The sequence below is a fragment of the Petaurus breviceps genome, unplaced genomic scaffold (genome assembly GCF_028583685.1).
Source record: "Petaurus breviceps papuanus isolate PSGF00001 unplaced genomic scaffold, PetGlider_PUasm1.0 178, whole genome shotgun sequence".
NCBI lineage: Eukaryota > Metazoa > Chordata > Mammalia > Diprotodontia > Petauridae > Petaurus > Petaurus breviceps.
Window position 1 is genome coordinate 6154414 of NW_027185777.1, and position 19176 is coordinate 6173589.

Below are 19176 nucleotides of genomic sequence, written 5' to 3' on the forward strand. Positions count from 1 at the left end.
GAGTTCACGTATTAAAACCTTTCAGCAAAGACCTAGAAATGAAGGGAGGGTACCTATTGTTTGGAGAATAGCTTTAAAGTTAAAATATGTAAGTGTAACAACATATCGTGATGTAAGAAGTGATGATCGTGGGGAATTCAGAGAAACATGGGAAGATCTGTGTGAACTGAAACAGAGCAAAATAAGTGGAATTAAGAGAGCAATATATACAATGACTATAACAATGTAAGATGAGGAACTCATTAGGAAGAATTCAAATGCATTAAGCAAAAAGCAATGAAGTTCCTGGAGAAGGGCTAATGAAACTTGCTTCTCTGCTTTACAAGTTAGGGACTACTAGCATTAAGTATTGTATTTATTGTCAGATACAGTCATTCCACTGGGTGTTTTTGATCACTTTTTGTTATGATAAGGGAATCCTCAGGATGAGAGGCAGTGTGGTAAAGTGGATAAAGAGCTGAGCTTGGAATTGGAAGACCTGATCTCAAGACCTGCCTCTGTGACCCTGGAAAAAATCACTTGATCTCTCAGTGTTCTAGGCAGCTCTTTATAATTTTAGGGTGCAACAAAATGCAGTCTGTATTTGTAAATGGAACTTGCTCACCCTAGAGGTCTTATATCAGTGGAATCACAGGTCCAGTTCCTATCCCTGAGGAATGCTTCTGTCTGGAGTGGGAGTGGCGAAGGTTGAAATTATCATGATGTAAAAACCAAAAAACTAAAATACATCTTAAAAAGTTTACTCACAAATCAAAAGGTGTGAGAAAAAAATAGAAGGTCAATACCAGGTAAACACATTCTGTATCTCTTTCAAATATTACACAGGGCTGGCCATTTCCTCCTCCTTATCTACTAGAGATAAACTGCTCCCTGTGGAAAATGGGGCCTGCTGAGGGAAGTCCCATGCTCTGGAGAGGTATAGGACTGTTCTACCTTGGAGAGCTTTGAATGTCAGAAAGCAGATGCAGCAGAAGGCAACTGTCTTCTATTCTATGACTTAAAGACAACAAAATGCTGTTGGGGAAGATGAAATCCAAGACTATTTATTTGACTGTTGATTTTCATACTTTATACTTCAGTATTTCAATGGCAACAGGCATTTATTAAATATTTGCTCTCTGCCAGGCATCAATGCCTCTGTGATCTCACAGATTTGGGTAATGCAATGATAGAAATCACAACTCATCCCCTACTTTCACTTCTCTAGAAATCCTTATCCATGTCTTCCAGATGGTTAACATAGAGGATCTCCCCAACACACCAGGGGATTTGGAACCTGTTGAACAGATGGAATCATGTCGTCATTCGTAGTTTGAAGCTAACTTGGAAAGAAGTCCCTAGTGGAATCCCCCAAGAAACTGTCCTTGGTCCTACCCAGTTTAGCATTTACATCAGTCATTTGAATTAATGATGATGGTGATGATAGTGAGCATTTATATGTTCCTTTGGGGTTTATGAAGCATTTTGCAGATATTATCTCATTTGATCCTTGCCACAACTTTGGGAGAGGTACTATTATTATCTCCATTTTACAGATGAGGAAACTGAGGAAGGAAAAGGTTAAGTGACTTGCCCAGGGTCATACAGCTAGTAAGCATTTAAAGCAGAACCAGAATTCAAGTCTTCCACTGCAATACCTAGCTGCATGCATAGAAGGCGTGCTTATCAAATATTTAGATGATGCAAGGCTGGAAGGGAAAACTAAAATGCTGAATGACAAGGACACATTCATTAAAATTCTTGTTTGGCCAGAACAGTGAGTCAATCTAATAAGATGAAATTCAGTAAGTATAAATGTAAAATATTGCCTTAGTGTTTAAAAAAAAATAAGCTTCCAAAGGATAAGGTGAGGAAGATAGCAGCTTATCTGAAGAAAAAAAATTTTTTAAGAGTTTTATTTTGGTAGGCTTTATGGTAAATATGAACAGTGTGACATAGTGACCCCCAAACATCCAGGACCAGGGAGGTGATTTGTTGTTGTTCAGTAATATCTGACTCTTTGTAATCCCGTTTTCTTGGCAAAGATACTGCAGTGGTTTGCCATTTCCTTCTCATTTTACAGATGAGGAAACTGAGGCAAACAGGGTTAACTAACTTGTCTAAGGTGATAGGGTAAATGTCTGAGGCTGGATTTGAGCTCAGGCAGATGAGTCTGACTCCAAGCTCGAAGGTCTATGCACTATAGTGCCCCCACCTCCCACCCCCAGCTGGCACAGGTTGGTGATAGTCCCCTTGTATTCTGCCCTGGTCCGAGTACAGTTAGAATACATACTGCATTCAGTTTGAAGTGACACATTTTAGGATTGGAAGCGATGCTAGAGATTTGCTCAGAGGATTCCCAGGATAGCTAAGGGCCTTGAGATCATGCTCAAAGAAGATCAAATAAAGAAACTGAGAATGCTTGTCCTGGGAGAAGGCATCTTAGGTATCTTCTGAAATAAATAGCTGTCTTAAAAGTATGTGAAGGGTTGCTATTGGAATACAGTGAATTCTCCTTTCCTGGAGGGCTGTAAGTAAAGGCCAGATAGTTATTTCTTAGTAATGTTGTAGAGCAGAGGTGTCACACTCAGATAGAAATGGTCACTGCTAAACCATACACAAGGATCCCTGCAGGCTACATACTGACTTTGAAAATGACATGTTAATTATGTCACATTGTATTTTTGCTTATTTTGTCAGATAATCTCCCAATTACATCATAATCTGATACAGGACATACATGGTAGGGAGGGCTGTGGGCTGCAGACAGCCCGCAGGTCAAGTATCTGACTCATCTGCTGTAGAGCACTGAACTTATAATCAGGAAGACTTGAGTTCAATCCAGCCTTAGTTATGTACTAGCTGTGTGACTGTGGGTAAGTCACTTAACCTCTCTCAATCTCAGTTTCCTCATCTGTTAAATGGGAAGAATAATGACATCTACCTCCAAGAGCTGTTGTGATAATCAAATGAGATGAAATGTAAAAATCTCTGCAAACTTTAATGCCCTAGCCATTACCATTATTGGTACAGGTTGGAGAAGATGGCCTTTGAGCTGGCCTTACAACTGAGATGTCATGATTCTGTGTCAGGGAATACCTGCTACAAAATGAAAATAAAACCCATTTTTATAGCAGATTAAAGTAATTATACCCAAACTTGGGGTTTCTGTTCTGAAAGTATAAATTATGTCATGGTGATCTATTTGAAAAAGTTTGTGTCTCTTTAAATAGTCCACTCTTTTTAACGAGTCAATAGATGATTTATCAATGAAGTGCTGAACTCATTTGAACTAGAGCTCCAGGGAGAGAGTTCAGCTGAGTTAATCTTGTTCCAAAGTCTATAGACCATAAAGCAACAAATAGACACACCTCAACAGGAAATGACATTTTAAATGTGTCTTCTAAAACTGAAAACCACCTAAGACAAATTTCTTATAGATTATCTCTGGTCAGATTCTCTACAGACACAAGATGTGTATGATTAGAAAGCAATGAGAACCTAAAAATATCCCCAATACATCCAAATCATTATTGTTTATAGGGCTCTCCTCTCCAGCTACATTTCAACATTTTCTCAAGCCAGAATAAGCAGAAACAGAAACACGTCAATTATTTGATCTACCAGCTACTTTTAGTGATTTAATTTTTTAAAAAATCTATTCTACTCTTAAAGGACAAAGATTTGCCACCACCAGGGATATCCAGAAGACTGTGTCCTGGGCTCTTAAGGGAACTCCAGGATGTGCCAAGGCAACATTACTGCAATTTAGGTACCACTTTCCAAGGTGACTACTTTGGAGGAATAGTTTGTTTTGTTTATTCAGTTGTTTTTCAGTTGAAAGTATGCATTTGGACATTTAGGTGAGGTAAAAACAAAGCATATCAATACAATTTTATTTTAGGTAGCTTCTGTCCCAAAGTCCTCTCTGGAAGTGGAGTTGGCCTCTTCCATTTTTCCACTTGAAGCTTGAAGAGTTCCAAAGAAGACTAAAGAAACCTCAGGCTCTCTTTGTTTGGAGGTCTCTGCTCAGTCCCATGCAGGGGCCAATGAGGAGATAGTCCCATCATAATGGGCTTTGGGACAGGGGCTAGATATTCCAAAAAGAAAATGAAAAATACTATCTTTTTTTCTTTAGAAGGTTAACTATAAAATATATACTACTAGATCCTATAACTGATTGATTCTATGATGTTTAGGAAAGAGTGAAAACATTCAATTATTAATAAAATATTAAATTAAAAAATGTTAACTTAAAAACTATTAAATTTTCTGATCTTCTAGAACACTACTTCTCCTTGCAGCTTGGCTCCATTGGATAGAGTGCTAGAGTTGGTGTCAGGAAGAACTGAGTTCAAATCTTACCTCAGGCACTTAGCTGTGTGACTCTGGGCAAGTCATTTTACTTGTCTATTTTTCTCTTCTATAAAAGGAAGAGTTGGGAGGATCAAGTCAGACAATATATGGAAAAGTGATTTGCAAACCTTAAAGTGCTATATAAATACTGGCTATATATTGCTTTATTGGGTCCCATCCAGGGAACTCATTAAGCCTAAATGAGTAATTAGATGTATAATGTATTGAATTGTTTTGATATTAGGTGTCAGTAGGTCTGTTCACCAATTCATCCAAGGTCTACTTCAGCATAATGCCATGGAAAAAGCTCAGGATTTTGAGATGTAGAATCTGGGACCAAGTTCTGATCTATTCCTCATTAGCAGTATGAACTTTAGCCCCTATGGGACTCAGTTTCCTCATCTATAAAATGAAGAGATTGGATTAGTTGACTTCTAAATTCCCTAGAGTGCTGGGTCTATAGTCAGGAAGACCTAATTCAGATCTGACTTCAGACACTTACTAGCTGTGTAAGGCAAAACTACCTCACTACCTTCATCTGTAAAATGAGCTGGAGAAAGAAATGGCAAACTACTTCAGTATTTATGCCAAGAAGACCCCAAATGGGGTCACAAAGAGTGGGGCGTGACTGAAACAACTGAACAATAGGAAGTTCCCTTCCAGCTCTAAACTTAAGAGCCATAAAAAAGAGGGAACTTTGGTGTGAATTTTAGTCATTTCAAGAAAGTTGTTTTTAGTTCAAATGTACTTAGTATACTTCCACGTCTAATTGATAGTCATGTCTTTTCATCAGTGTTACAGAGAGAGGACATCTAGTTTTCCATGAAAAAGAACATCATTTTGTTCAAGGTTGTTCATCAGATAAAACAGGCCGATTTCAAGGCTGATGCATCAGATCATCACCTCATGTTTATGGAAAGATGTTTAGCCTTGTACAGACATACTTACTCTGGGAAATGTGATGTAACTGCATGAAGTTGGGTAATTCTATCTCCCCACATCCTTTACCGTGTCTAGCCTTGAACTTGTTCCGCATCATCCTTTCACTAAAATAATGCGTTAAGCATATACTAAGTGCATCAGTGGATCTATGCTCTCATAACATGGTTAACACTTCTGCTGGTAGAGCTCCACTCCCATCTATACCTTCCCATCCCTGGGTCATTTTTGTCCAAGCTCTCTCATAAATTCTTCATAGGTCTGCCCAGAGCGTTAGAGACCTTCCTTTAGGCCTTTTTACATTCTGTGGCTATATACACTCAGGCCATCAATCTTAACTTCCTTTACTGCAACCTTGGACTCTGTCCCCAGAGTCTCCCAGCTATGAGAAGTGAGCTTTTGTCTTGTCTCACGTAGAATAAGGCCACCATTTGTTTTCTTAGCTGTTTCCAAAGAATTTCTCATCACATGTAATTCCCCCTTTCTTTTCTATCTCTTTCTTATGTGTTGTCCTCTCTTATTAGACTGTAGGATCCTTGAGGGCAGGTGCTGTCTTATTTGTTTGAATTTGCATTCCCAACACTTAGTACAGACAGACTTTTTCCATCCATCCATCTACCCACCCACCATCTTTTTCTTTCTTTTTATCTATCTATAACTTATCATTTTTAATCGATATCATCTATCTTCCTGTATCTATATGTCATATATTACTTATCAATCTGTCAACTAGCAACCTATCATCAAACCATCATCTATTGATCTATTTCCATCTACCTATCTTTTATCCTTAATCTGTCACCTATCATTCTATTATCTATCTCTAAATATCTATTGATCTATCAGCTATCTATCCTTTATCTTTCATATATGTATCAATCTATCATCTATCTACCTTTCATTTATTTGTTCATCAATCGATCATCTATAATCAATCTGACATATATTGATATATCATTTATTTATATCTACATATCCATTCATCTACCATCCATCTATTTTTTTTACCACTGACACACTCAAGTGGTCTGTCTTTTATCCCTCACTATTGCAGCAAAACTGGCCCATTTCCTTTTCTGATCATATATTTCCTCTACAATAGCCATTATGCCACTTTTTACATGCAATTCAACCATGGAAAAAAGCCCTCCTCTTACTCTTTGCATCTCCTTCCAGATGTCAAATGAAAGACAGATTCCCTATAATGGGAAGGTTCTTTTAAGTAATGGCATTGTGGGGATCTCCTTAATGAAGCCTACAGTCACTGCAAAATGATTGGCCTAACAGTTGGTTTAGCAAGAAAAGAGGAAAAGGCAAATGCATGAGAATGCCTATTTTATGGACAATAACATAAACTGACTGAATTCATCTTTCTTGGATATCTGAGTATCTATCTTGGATAGATTTACAAAAGAATGATTTATGAGGAATTAGAACCAAAGTAGATATTTGAGTGTGTGTCTTTCAATCCATTTTTCAATGGACATTTATTAGTGATGTACTTTATGCTAGAAATAGATACTCCAGAGATACAATGATGAGGAAGAAAAGGACCTTATCTAATTGGGGAAAAACCATATAGACACAAGTAAATAGAACAGAAATTAGAGGGTGATAGGAGAAACAGTTGAAGGAAATAGGTCTAGTTAACCTGGAAGAAAGAGTCACAAGAACAAAATAGCTATTTTCGAATATTTGAAGGAATTTTATGTAAAAGAAAGATTGAATTTATTCTGTTTGACTCCAGAGGACAGAACCAGGGGCAATGGAGAAGTTGCAATGAAGCTAATTTGGGTTTGATATCAAGAAAAATATCCTAATAATTAGAACTATACAAAAGCAGAATGAGCTGCATCAAGAAGGGATGGGTTTCTTCTCCTTCAAGGTCTTCAAGCAGAGACTAGATGATGACCTTCTAGGTATGTTAGACTGGGGAATGCATATGAGTATAGGTTGGACCAAGTAGCCACTAATATTTGATCCAGAAGGTAAGAGGGAAACACTATCGTTTACCGAGCTGGGGAGTGATATAGTCAAACTTGTGCTTCAGAAATATCACTGACAGTCCTGTTGAGAAGTTATAAATGGGGACAGACATGAGACAGGGGGACCTGTCAAGTTACAAGGCTCTTGCCACCAGGGTGGTGGTCTTAGGAATGGAGAGAAGAGGATGGACTAGAAAGATGTGATAAAGATAGAATCAGCAACACTTGGCAATGCATTAGATATGCTGAATAAAGAGTAGAAGATGAGTGAGTTTATAAAAGATGGTGGTAGGGGTGGCCAGGTAGCACAGCAAGTAAGAGCACTGGCTCCAGTGTGGGGATGACCTGGGGATCAAATCTGGGCTCAGATACTCAGCACCACACCCAGAAACACCTGGCCGTGTAACCTTGAGCAAGTTACTTAACCCTGATTGCTTTAAAAAAAAAAAGATGGTGGTACCCTTGAGAGAAAGAGGGAAGTTCAGGGGATGGGTTGTAAATGAGATAATGCCATAAAATATTATGTATCACTTGTATGGCTAATGTCAGTGGCTTTTAATATTTGCACTATCTCACCACATGAGGTTGCAATGAGGAAAGGGGCCATGTGAATGTCAGTTACAGTGACAAAGTATCATGCTGGTCAGAGAATCCAGGGTTCAGTTATTCAGAACAGGGAATAAGCAACATTTACTTGGAATACTCAGGGGAAGATGTGGAATTTGAACTTAGTCCTTGAAAAGTGGGTAGGAGTTGGGGAGGCAGAAGTGGAATGAGCATTTGAGGGAGGCTTACAGCATGAGCAAAGGTTTGGAGACTGGACAATAAACATAATGGTATGTGTCCTTGTGATAAGTGATTCATATGTGACATAATTGGAGATTTATGAAGTCCAATTAGAAATGTTGAAACAGAATGATAGCAGAAGTCAAGAAGAAGATTACAAATCAAGTTTAAAGTCGTCTCAGAAAGTTGTACAATCAGGTGGTGCAGTGGATAGTCAGGAAGTCCCTGAGTTCAAATCTTGCTTCAGACACCTACTAGCTGTGTGATCCTGGGCAAGTCACTCAATCCTTTTGGCCTCAGTTTAGTAGTCTGTAAAGCAAGCTGGAGGAACTCACAGCAAACCACTCCAGCATCTCTGCCAAGTAAACCCAAAGAGGATGATGAAGAGTCAGGCACAACTGAAAACAAAACAAAACTGAACAAATGAAAGTTGGAGAAGATCTCTGTTAAGGAGGTAGAAACAATACACAGAAGACAGAAAAAAAAATTACTATTCATTCCCTTAGGGTCATTACACCTAGAACATTGTATTTTAATCTCTTGGTGAATGTTAAGCAGAGAAACTAGAAGAAAGGAGATAACTTGAGATGACTTTTAGATGTGCTATGTTCACTCCTGTCATGTGTTGATATCATATCAGTAAGTAGGTTTTAATTTGAAGAGACTCTCTAGAGGTAGCATATATAATTCTGAGGAAAACAGATATTTGCTATATTTTAATTTTTAAAATTACCAATGAATATTTGAAAAAAAAAAGTCCTAGTAGCCCAAATTGGTGAAAAAAAATTAATTAAAGGCAGAGGAAATTAACCATAAAGAAAAGTCAATGAAGATTTTTTTGGAAAGGGGAGAGTTATAGGAAGCTAATACCATACCATATGACAGATTTTGAGCTGGAAGGGACCTTTAAACTCAACTACTCCAATTCCCCTACTAAACAGGACCTTAGAGGCATTAAGTGATTTGTCCAAGGTCACAAAGGTAATATATAGCAGAGTCAAGGAGATTCGAACCCTTGTGCAATCCAGTACACTGTCTACTGTACCATTCTGTTTCCCACTGTGACCTCTGAAAGGATATTATTCAGCATAATATTTTTCTGTAAACTCTGACAGAAAAATGAAGTAAACGAACTGCTTTCTTGCTTTTGTTTCAAAGATTCTAGTGCTCCGGGTCTAGTCTTAAAAGGATATACCAGTGCCAGTCTTCATATATCATACATAATTGTTTTTCATTTGTGTTCAACTCTTTGTGACCTCATTTGGGGTTTTCTTGGCAAAGATACTATATTGGTTTGCCATTTCCTACTCCAGCTCATCTTATAAGTGAGGAACCTGAGGCAAACATGGTTAAGTGACTTGCCCAGTATCACACAGCTAGCAGATGTCTGAGGCCAGATTTGAACTCCAGGGCCAGCACTCTATTCTCTGTGCTACCTAACTAGAAAACCAGTAACTTGAGACATTGTAAAGGTAAAAACAACATTCTAATGCAAAGATTAGCTTTATTACACATCTGTCCTCCTTCTAGTCTATGGGGATATTAGAATAAGATCAAAAGATTCACCCTTTTAAAATGCTGTAGATAGGTTTTCACTTGGTATAGTATGACCAAAAAAAATATGTTCATACTGAAAACATTGTCTACTGCAAGTACATAGTGCTTAAAGTTCAATTGAGGGGGGCGGGGCGGTGGGGGTTGCTAATTGCTTAAAGAAATTTACTGCACTTAGAAGGAAAGTTGCATTTGGTTCCGTTTGGTTCCCTTAAGGGACAGTCAGGTAATTAGTGAAATTTGTCTTTTAGGTATATTATCACCAAGGCAGAAACTTAAAAAAAATAACTGACGTACATTTATGTAGATTATGACAGATACTTAATTAGTTAATGGTTCCTGCTAGTGCTGTAGGGTTCGAAAAGAGTTCTTCACACAATCTCCTGTAAATTGCCTAACCCTGAGAGGTAGGTGCTGGGGGAAGGGAGTTATGCCCACTTTACAGGTGAAGAAGCTGAGGCCCCAAAAGCTTAAGTGACATTCTCATGGCCAGACAGCTGTTAAATATTCAAGGCAGAATTTGAACCTAGAATTTCCTATGTTCCTTTCTTGCATTTTAGCCATATCTCCCTTGTCATGGGGAATCTTCTAGAGGGAAAATTCTTAACCTTAATCCATGAAGTCGGATACAATTTTTAAAACTTGTTTTCATACCAGTATTTCAATATAAGTGATTTCCTTTGTAATCCTATATATTTTATTTGAAACATTTAAAACATTATTCTGCGAAGAGAGTTCATAGGCTTCTGCAGAGTACCAAAATGTGATATTAAAAAAGGTTAAGAATCCAGGCAAGTCTAGATCTTCGCATCTAACTCCTCTGGTCAAAACGCATAACACCTCAGCACGCGTGTACTTTAGCTAAAATAAAGTAAAATTTAAATTTACAAAGTAATGTCTTTTAAAAAGATGCATTCACTAAATATTTCCTGTGCTCTAAGGCTCAGGAAATATTTCCGATTCCCCTTTCGCAAAATAGGACACTCTTATCAAGATGATCAAGGGGATGGCTGCAGGCGCCTTTTACAATCTTTTTTTTTTTCCTCCAAATACCAATCTTGAATAAACTGGAGTATTCACACCAAAGTACCTGCTGAACTGTAGGGCTGATTGGCTGGGCTAAAGAGGGTGTGGACAGCTTACCAAAGGTTCAAGAGTTTCTCCATGAGAAACTCGGGCTCATTTGCTCAGTGTCTAGAAAGAAGGCTCGCCTCCCAGAATATAGGATAAGTCTCCAGCCCTGGCTTTTGCTCTCTTTCCTTTTCCAACATCAAACCTCCACAGAGTGCTGGACAGAGCGGACCCCAGGTGAGTGCACGCGGCCCAAGGATGGGCAATCAACCGGAGAGCCTGGGAGCTGATAGAAGGAAGGGACAGAGTTCAATGGCACAGCGGCCAGCCCGAGGATGGGCAGCCCCTCCAGTCCCGGGGTTTTAAAGGGGCAGGGAAAGAGGACTGCAGGGGCAGTGGCGGCGGCAGAGGTCTGCCTCTGGAGTCATTCAAGTCCCACAGTCTGCCGCTGGCCTGTCTCGGTCAGAGCGCACTAATGGGGAGGAGTCGTGCGCCTCTGCCCTGGAGCGGTGGCTTCTGTACCTGTGGAGTGCTGCTTTCTTGGGGACGGAGCACACCCAAAGCCCCTGGAAAAGTCGGACTGAGGGGGAGGAGGAGGAAGAGGAGAAAGGGGAATCTTCAACAGCGCCTCCGCTAACAACATGAGTGGTGGGGGAAGGGAGAGGTGAATCGTCGGTGAGCAAAGTCCAGACCCCTTTCCATCCAGCCAGCTGTGGTTCAGAGGGGAAAGGTGAAGCTGGGACTTATTAGCCTAGCGTTTACAGAGGCAGAGATCACTTCACAAGTGGGAAAAACCGAGGACCAGAGGGACCCCCCAAGTGGAATGCCCCCGTAGAGCACCCCCTGGACACTGTAAATGAAGGGCAGCCCTGGCCTGGGCGGAGGAGAGGCGGGCAGCCCTGGGTTCTAGTCCCAAGCGTGCTCCTGAAGGCCTTCCCCTGTCCTCAGCCCCAGTCCTTAGCCCCAGTCCTTAGCCCCGGTCCTCAGCCCCAGTCCTCAGCCCCTGCCCTCATCCCCTGTCCTTAGCGGCACCACGAAGGAGCTGAACTTACCTTCTGACATAACGATTATGTTAGAGGATCGGGGAAAGGCGGGAGCCTAGACACACACACACACACACACACACAACACACACAACACACATCTTCAGCCCAGGGCCGGGGTGGGCGGGCATCACCTTCCATCCCACTCCCTGTTGGGCCGGAGGCATCCTTTTGTGTTCTTATCCCACTGGCCGAATGCTTCGCGTCAGTCTAAAACGAAAAAGGAATTAGTTTTAATCTTATTTTCTCTCTGTATTTTTTTTAAGGTTGAGATGAGCTGGGAAGGCGGTAGCAATGGATCGGCGGGAAGCCCCAAGGAAGAGACGATGGGCTCGAAATCAGACAGCAAAAGGTTGTAGAGTTTTTTTTTTCATTCTTACTATAAATTTGGTTCCCCCCCCCCCCCAAAAAAAAACCTCGCATCCACCACAATTAACATCCTTTGCAAATAGTTTCCTGTGGTTGGAAAGAGGTTCATGTAAGGCACATGTGATTCTGGAAACGAGGGCAGGCTGTGAGTATTTGTTAGCGTGCTTAACTTTGTCAGCATTGCTTTGAAAGTGAACTTGTAGTTTCCTGTCTGATCAGGAGCAAAACTGCCCCTTGCTACAAATATGCAGTCACGGGCTGCCAGAAATTCACGTCTACTAAGGAGATGATATAATTAAAGGAAAACTCCAGCATTCACTTTTAAACCGGTGACTAATATCTTTGGCTTTTGTGGAAGAAATCCTTAAAGGGGAAGGGGGAGGAAGCCCAGAATTTGCTTTTAAGTGTATTCGTGCTTTTAAGGCCAAACAGTGGTGAGATGAAGGATGAGAAGTGAGGCAGGACCGGAGAGGATGTTTTGAGGTGATTCTGAAAGTTTAGTATTAGAGTACTAGAAAAAAAGAGTAATTTGAGATACTGTAAAGGTAAAAACAAAATTCTAATGCAAAAATTAGCTCTGTTACACATCTCTTCTCCCTCTAATGTATGGGGATATTGAATTAAGATCAAAAGATTCACCCTTTTAAAATGCTATAAATGTTTTCTGTTGACATAGTTTCACCAAAAAACATGTTTATTTTGAAAAAAAAAATTCTACTACTACTAATGTATGGCATATGACATTAGAAAAACCTAAGGTGATAAAAAGATTGGAAATGTGCTCCCAGTTCTAGTTTGGAACTTCCATGGACAGACCAAAACAGGTGGAGGAACCTTCAGACCTTAAGGCCACCTGTGGCCTTCTAAATCCTTAAGTACAGCCTTTTGACTGAATCGAAATATTACAGAACAAATCCTTTTATTTTGTCCTGTAAAATTTGGATTCAGTGAAAAGACTAAACTTAAGAATTTAGAAAGTCGCAAGTGGCTTTAAGGCCAAATGTTCCCTATTCCTGGGCTGAAATAAGCCACACTTGGCAAGCTAGTAATTCCTACTTCATTAAGAACTGTAAGCACCACAAGGTTAGTGAAAGAGGACATGTTTATGTCTAGATAGCCAAAATTCTTGAAGTATCCTGGGGCTTCTAGTATACCTGTACCTTACCATAAGGAAATCCAATATACAGTGCAAAAATCCATAATAAGGTGGTAGATGAGGGATGTAGATAATGATTTATTTATATTATTCATATTGTTAATATATAATTATATTAATTGATTAAATAAATTAACATAATTGATATATTATTTATATTATATAAATAATTATATTATTTATATATTTATATAAAGATTTATTCACTTTATAGGAAGAGGTTGCACTTTATAAAAAGACTCATTATCCCAGACTTACTTTTAAAAATGCTTTCTTCTAGTGGTTTTAAAGTGATTAAATTTAAAAGAATTTTATTATAATTTTCAGAAAAACATCTGAAAATCGAAAATGAAAAAATTGAAATGAAAATGAAAATTGAAAACAGAAAATGAAAAAACAAATAAATCAACAAACATTTTATTAAGTGTATATTATATGCCAGGCACTGTACTAAGTGCTGGGGATATAAAGAAAGGTCCTTGAAGAATTTATAATCTAATAATTGTGATGTGAAGTAATTTAATTAATTTTTTAAGTCTTTGTAAACATGTTAAAACATATATTTGGGGGTGGCTAGGTGGCACAGTGAATAGAGCACTGGCCCTGGAGTCAGGAGGACCTGAGTTCAAATTCAGCCTCAGACACTTAACACTTACTAGCCATATGACCTTGGGCAAGTCATTTAACCCCAATTGCTCTGCTTTCCCTCTTCCAAAAAGCAAAAACAAACAAACAAAAACCAAAAAACCCATAAAAACAAAAACCTTATATATTTCTAGAGAGCTACTTGTGGTCAGATTTAATAAAATTCAACCTAGAAAAATTTGGGGGAGAATGTGGTTGGAACCCCAGAATTGAAATAACCTACAAATAAGTATATCAGTTTTCTATCAGACCTTTTCATAGTCTACATCCTTTCTTTTTTAAGCTATAATCTGTTGTTTTGAGTTGAATATTGTTGACTCAGAACAAAGATAAGTAATTAAAATCCTTTTTATCTTTTGGTGATGCATCTATCTCTCTACTTACAATTTTTTAAAATTAGTTTTCTGAAGAACTTTTGGGTGCCTTCAGTGCTGTTGAATATTCATTTATCTAGCATTTTTATAGTGTTCTCTCCCTCCACATCACTCTCGTGTGCAAGGCAGTATGCTGGGAAAGGGGGCAGATTTTGGAGAGAGCAATGATTATAACAAACTCTTTGAGGCTGTAAAGTAAAAGATAGATATATGAATATATATTATATTAACTAGAACTTAAGATAGTATTGCAAAATGCCCCAACAGTGGCCCGCTCAAAGTACTATGAGATTTTAGAGGAAGGGAGATCACGTTAGGCTTCTTGGAGATGGCATCTGAAGTAGACCATCAAGGGTGGCAAACGTTGTATATCTGTTGTTATTATTGGGCTCCCTCCCTATAAAAGTCTTCGGGCTGAGTCATATAACTTTTTGTCAGAAATGTTATACACACACTGTGTGCATAATTCTATTTTTTAAACATTAACATCATTCGAAAAATTAATGACGCAAGCTAGTCTTTTCTGAAGATAATTATATTATCTCCCAGTCAAGGAAATAAAGATGAAGTAACTCATTTTGTATTGCCTTTCTCCTCTTAATGCTTGCTTATGTGCTTTTGGGGGAAAAATACTTTTAACTGTTTACAGACCTGTCCCTTTTTAGTAATAACGTCTATTGGTATAATTGTCTACTTTGGTTTTCAGGAATATATTAAGTAATTATTAATGAGAAGTGACATATGGTGCTTTAAAGTTCTAAAAGCTCTTCACACATGAATGATCGCATTTATGCCTCATTACAACCCTGTGAGGTAGGCGACAGATTATCCCCATTTTACAGATGAAGATGCTGAGAGTCTATGACTTGCCTCTTGTCGAGCAGCTAGGTAGCGCCAGCTCTGTCCATATAGAGCAATTTAATTTATTTCTGTACTTGGGATAGATAGACTTGCATGACACATTATCACATCATATCTTTGAGGACCCTATCAGGCAAGGGAAGAAGAGATATTTCACATAAATACTCAGAAAACATAAGCTAGGGTCATCTAAGTTTCCAAATGGGAGAAATCATTTTAGGCCTAAATTATTTAAGTGGTTTATGCTTTTCTTGGCTTTTTTCCCATTTAAGTTTTAGTCATTACTGTAATAAGATTCCTGTTGAGGCTTTAGCAAGGCATTCGACAGAGTAGACAGAAAATTGGATGTTCAACTCTCCCCCTTTTACCTCTCTTATCTCTCTGGTTATACTGTTCTGAGATTGTTGGTGATTTTTTTGAGATGGGAGTGAGGGAGGGTAGTACTGTGTGAGATTTTTTTTTTCTTTTTCGGGGTTAAGTAACTTGCTCAAGGTTACACGGCCAGTTATTTCTGGGTGTGGTGCTGAGTATCTGAGCCCAGATTTGATCCAGGTCATCCCGACACTGGAGCTGGTGCTCTTACTCGCTGAGCCACCTGGCCGCCCCTGTGTGAGATATTTTTAATCATAAGCAGTCCAATGTCATGGTAGGTCCAGTGCACTTGGAGTCAGTACACTTGGGTTTGATTGCTGCTTCAGGTACTTGCTAACTTGACAAATTGCTTTCTTTGCTTTGCAAACTCTCTGTTTCCATAAGAAGGAGATAATAATACCTATGTCATCTACCTCATAGAATTGTGAGGAAAGTACTTCCTTATCCTTGAAGGGCTAAATAAATGTGAAGTTAGGGTTTTTGCTGTTATTATTTAATCTTTGTTTCACATTTTTACAAAATTACATCTTTAAGGCATGATGCTTATGTTTGCTGTGTGAATGATTTATGAGCTAATTTTGGCTTTTTAATTGATTTTATTAAGTTAAAATAAACTTTCAACGTATTTTAAATGTATCTGTATAGTAGTAAAGTCTGCTTCTTGAGGTTTCACCCATTTTGGTGATATGACATAGAATGTTAACTTCTAAGTAGGGTATCTGGGAAATCTTGTGTGGTGAATGTACATGACAAATATACTGGGAATTCTGAATGTTCTCTTTTAAATAAACAAACTAGAAACAAACTAGTCTGGCATCAACTGCTGGTAAAGAAATCGGTGGTTTTTTAATGTCATTAAGCCACAAATTTAATTTTCTGCCATGAGCAGGCTACTTGAGTAATTAAATTTTGAATTGTATATTCTCCCTTCCATAAGTGTAATATGATCAATGTCTTCTCTGGTCCTGTATTTTTTTTTAACAGCAAGAAAAAAGAAATCCAGCCAACTGTTGGGACATTTGCTATGGTGAGTTATTGGTCTCTTTGTATTTCAAAATAGAAAACAGATTTCCAAACAGCTTTTCTTCTTTTCATGCTTATGTTTATCACACTTATGCTAGCATTTAACTAGAGATTGTATTGTATTTGAAGAAGTTGTCAGTACAGGATCAGAAGGGAAGGTAAACTTTTAGACGTCCAGAGACTTTTTCTCTTGTTTTTGTCTTCTCAGTAGCTAGAGCACTGTGTGTGATTTACTTATTTTAAGTACTTAATACATGCTTGTTGAATTGTATTGATTTTGTTTAATCTCTGGTAAGATATATACAAATGGCAGAATATAGAGTAGTGTGACCAAAGTCATAATCATAGCTAACAGTTCTATTGCCCTGTAAGTTTCGCTGAGTACCTTACACATTATCTCATTCATAGAGTTATGTCAATAAGCTTTTATTAAGTACCTACTATGCTAGATATTTTGTTATTCTGGGGACACAAAGAAAAAAAAAACAGTTCCTACCTTCAGGAGCTCACAGTCCAATGGGAAAGACAATATGTAAACATCTATGTATGAATAGAATAAATTGGACATAATCTCAGCGGGAAATACTAGAATTAAGGGGAATTGAAAAAGGCTTCTTGCAGAAGGTAGGATTTTAGTTGAGATTTGAAAAAAAAAAACCAGGCGTCAGAAATGAGGAGAGAGAGAATTCTAGGCACGAGGGACAGCCAATGAAATTGCAGAGGGTTTGGGATATGAAGTGGGATATAAGGAACAGCGAAAACACTTTCCCCAGTGTCAGGGGAAAGAATTGAACACAACAGAACCCCCCCCCCCCCATCACCACTCCACCACTACTCACTTAGTTCTGCATTAGGCAATTCCCATCAGAATCAACAAACTGCACAGCCACACAATTGCTGCTAATTCATCCAAAAGCTATTCGGTGTTCTGAGCAATCGATTCAGATCTCCTCAACTGAAACCAATCTGGAAATGCACCCAGGTAGCCCTGTTTATTGGTAATAAAAGGAATTTTCTATCAGAAAAAAAAGAAAGTCAATGTCACTAACTCATGGAGTGTGTGGATCAGAGTAAAGTACAAGACTGGAAAGGAAGGTCATGGAGAATTTTAAGAGCCAGAGGACTTTAATATTTGATCATGAAAGTAATAGGGAGCCACAGGAGATCATGCAGCAAGGGGAAGACACGATCTTTATAAGGCTATTGTCCATTGTACTAATTAAGGTATTATTATTATATTGAGTCTGGCACTCTAACCACTATACTTGTTGATTACTTGTGATTCAGTTAGCTATGCCTTCTTTCTTAATTCTGTGCATCATTAGTCATCCCACCTCTGCGGCTTACTACCTGTATGGTCCTTCATCTCTCTGAATTTCATTTTCCTCATTGGTGAAATGAGGAGGTGAGACTAAGTGGTCTCCATTGGTTCTTCTGATTCTAGGTCTTTAATCTTTAGCTGGATCTATCCAAGCAAGAGCCTAGGGAAGAAAGAAAGAAGGTCTCATGAAGGCAAAGGGATTGGCAGGGTTTCCTTTTTGTGCAACAGCTTTGAGACTTGCTAGGTTGGAGTCCGAGTCCTTGTTATTCATATTAATGAGAAATATCCATAATTATTCACTGTTTGGACCTTATCGTTGTTTCCCTCCATTAACAAAATTATATGCTTGAACAGCCAAGAATATCTGGAATTTACAAAGGCCATATAACTTCGTTATCCCAATTGCTATAGGGAGCTTGTAGGGTTAATAAAGAATAACTATTTATCTTGTCCTAGCAGGTAGCGTGTTGCAGTACAAAAAGCGATGAATTTAGAGTTATGGGACCTGAGTTCAAATCCTAACTGCCATTTATTGGGTTCTCTTGGACAAATCAGCTAGCCTCTCGACCTATTTCCTTATCTACAGAATGAGAGGTTGAGACCATATGAAATAAGAGCCTTCCCATCTATAAATCTATGAACCAATGATCTCCTCAAGATGAGGTCAGGAATTTTATGAGTGTTGCTGGCATGCCTCCTACCTTGATCCTTGCTGTATTTGGGATACTGAAGGGTCAGATAATGAATGGGAATCATAACTTAGAACCTAATCAGTCACACAGGGAAGACCTCACATGGCAGCATCATCACTCAACTTTAATGAAGAACTCAGAAGTAATATAGTCTCTTCTTTAAGGGCATCTTACTAAATGTGTGTACAGGTCATTGGAGTTTAGGAGATAATGACCAAATTAATCAAACCCTGGAAGTTAGTGCTTTTCCCTGTTGATATTTCCATTATCCTATGATAGACATGTTGATGCTTCAGTGACTGCTTTATATTTCTGTCCCTTTAGAATCTATGGGGAGATGATAGTATTAAATCACTTGTCTGCTTCACTCTGAAATTCCTAAGTCATAGTTTTGGATTTTTTTTCTGTATTTATAAATATATAAAAATAAATAGTATTATATTTCAGTCTCTATTAAAGAAACCTTTTTTACATATTGGTCTATTTAAAAGTTTTAATTTCTAATTTGGAGGCTGAATTTTCTTCTTTTATATTATACTCAGAATAAAATGGGGGAAACAGGGGTTTATAAGCTACATAATACAAAACTATTATTATTCGATAAATGGTAAGAATTTATCTATAAATTTATTTATGCATGTTTATGCATA

General features: G+C 38.3%; 1 protein-coding gene across 2 annotated transcripts in view; it reads left to right on the forward strand.

Annotated features, from left to right (window-relative positions):
- Positions 1-10504: 10504 nt before the first annotated feature.
- ABCB1 (ATP binding cassette subfamily B member 1) overlaps positions 10505-19176 on the forward strand; it is an 86954-nt gene continuing 78282 nt past the window's right edge. Inside the window, exons 1-3 of one of the 2 annotated variants that reach the window (XM_069086229.1) lie at positions 10505-10907; positions 11980-12065; positions 16475-16517. In XM_069086229.1, coding sequence (XP_068942330.1) covers positions 11986-12065; positions 16475-16517 — 123 coding nt within the window. In that variant the 5' untranslated portion in view covers positions 10505-10907; positions 11980-11985. Of the gene's footprint in view, positions 10908-10939; positions 11346-11979; positions 12066-16474; positions 16518-19176 lie in introns of those variants that run through there. The other variant, XM_069086231.1, reaches the window with a different exon arrangement.